At 34.5% G+C, this 2,500-nt stretch overlaps 1 protein-coding gene across 3 annotated transcripts in view; it reads left to right on the forward strand.

The window, feature by feature from the left end:
• Window positions 1-2,500, forward strand: part of LOC115229254 (titin homolog) — a 139,352-nt gene that overhangs the window by 11,070 nt on the left and 125,782 nt on the right. For all 3 annotated transcript variants that reach the window (XM_029799631.2, XM_036515470.1, XM_036515465.1), the window contains exon 3: window positions 55-170. In XM_029799631.2, the coding sequence (XP_029655491.1) occupies window positions 55-170 (116 nt within the window). The remainder of the gene's footprint in view (window positions 1-54; window positions 171-2,500) is intronic.

Here is a 2,500-nt window from a genome sequence, read left to right on the forward strand (position 1 = left end):
TTAACATTTCTAATAGCTGATTCATAATAATTTCCAACATTTCTTCTTCCACAGGCGCTTCATTACATATGATGGCACCCAAGTTGATCCACTCTCTCCACCTGTTATTCTTCTTCCATTGGTTGATGAATATAGAAATATTGGTGAATCTGTGACCTTCTCTATCACTGGTAAGTATTGTATGTTAATGAAACCAAATTATATTTGTCTTATAACAAAAAATATAAAAGTGAACCGATACTTTGAATATAACTGTTATATGCAACTTATTAGAATTACAGATTACAGAATATAAAGACTTTGAACAATGACCGAGACTTAAGTCTGTCCTGAGATGGTGTTTAACCTATTTATGAGTTCTTAAAGCTGATGTTTAATTTGGTTTCTGTGTTGTGTTACTAAGATTACAATACTTCCCCTGAATGGGACATCAGTCTGTTGCAGGATTAACTCCCCAGCTGTTGCTGAAACTCATTTGCAACTGATTGCACTGAGCAATGTCAAATGAAGTATTTTGCTGAATAATTCAATGCACTACTACCCAGTCCAAGATTTGAAACTACTTTCTTATTATCATTAGTGCAACACCCATAAAACGCTGGCACCCTATTTGTGACGATGATAAGGGTTCAAGTTGATCCAATCAACAGAACAATCTGCTTGCAAATTGACATTCTAGTGGCTGACAACTCCACAGACACACATACCCTTAACATAATTCTCAGGGAGATTCAACATGATGCAGAATGTGACAAGTACAGCTCACTTTTGCTTTGAGTTACATTTTGTACTTGAGTTACAAGTACAACTCATTTTTGCCAGCTAAGTGGACTGGAGCAACATGAAATAAAGTATCTTGCTCAAAGACACAATGTACTAGAAGTAAAACTCACGATTTTACAATCATGAGTTAAATACCCTAATCACTATATATATATATATTCATATATATATTCATATATATATATATTATATATATATATATATATATATATATTCATATATATATATATATATATATATATATATATTTTTTTTTTTTTATATATATATACATATATAATATATATACTTGGAAAAGGATGCGTGGCATTCGATCATATAATAATATAAATATATGCATATATACATACATATATGTACATACCTACATCTATATGTATATCTACATGGATATATGGGTACAGGACATCAAAAAAAACGTTGAACACAATGGGAAACGAAAACATAAAAACAAAAACATGGAAACAAACTTTTTTCAAACAACGAAAAAACAGAGTACAAGACACAACACAATCTAATGTTTCCATCATGTTTTTAAAATGGTTGAGTGTGATGTGATGAAGATTAGGCTGCTATTTCTAACAGAGTAGGTGACCACATAGAAGCTTTGTCAAAGTAAATTGTTTTATCCACTGTTTGACAGTAATGGAATCAATGAAGTTAGTGAGAAGTAACTAACTCAATATTTAATCTATTAAATCTACTCACCTAATATATATATATATATATATATATATACATACATACATACATACATATATACTCCAGCATGGCCACAGTCAAATGAAACAAATAAAAGAATAAAAGAGGACTGCCTTGGGCCTGCTCTTTATAATCTACATAAAAGACCTTTCCAGCGTCGTAAAACACTGCAAAGTGAAAATATTTTCTGATGACACTAAGCTCCCAATAAATCATCAATGAAGAAGAAGACCAAACTCAACTCCAATCTGATCTACATGTGGTGAGTCAATGGGCAGACAAAACCAAAATGCAACTAAATGAGGGAAAATTTGAGCTGATGCATTTTGGAAGAAAGACTATACTAAAACAGCCATACTCTCTTTCTTCAGGGGAACCACTAACAACATCGAATAATATCAGAGATCCAGGAGTAATTGTTGACAACAATCTCAGTTGGAGTGCTCACATCAACAATAAGGTCGATATAGCTTGTAGGATGAGCTCCTGGATATTAAGAAACTTCTGGTCCAGAGAAAGAGCTGTTATCATTCCACTTTTCTCCTCCTTTGTATGGCAACACCTCAAATACTGCTGTCCCCTGTGGTCTCCCCATACAGAACAAAACATTTTGAAAATTGAATCACCCCAGAGGGCATTCACTAAACTAATTAAGGACATGACTGATCTCGATTGCTGGGACCGCCTTAAAGCCTTGAAACTCTACTCTCTCCAGTGCTGCTGCGAGCGGTACATCAGTCGCACATTGTGGAGAATATACTGCCAGCATTGCCCAAATGACCTAAACATTAGCTTCAGGATTCATCCAAGGCTGGGACCATGGGCCATACATCCACTGCTAATTCAGGATCACAGCATATAGGTACACTGTGATACAATTTCTTTTCCTCAACAGGCTCTGCTCTGTTTAACATTGTCCCAAAACTGATCAAAGAGGGAAAGGATCCCATCACCTTTAAATGGAGTCTGGACAAATTTCTTCAAGGAATACCAGATAAGCCACCTATACCTAGAT

This window comes from Octopus sinensis, linkage group LG2, assembly GCF_006345805.1.
Source record: "Octopus sinensis linkage group LG2, ASM634580v1, whole genome shotgun sequence".
NCBI lineage: Eukaryota > Metazoa > Mollusca > Cephalopoda > Octopoda > Octopodidae > Octopus > Octopus sinensis.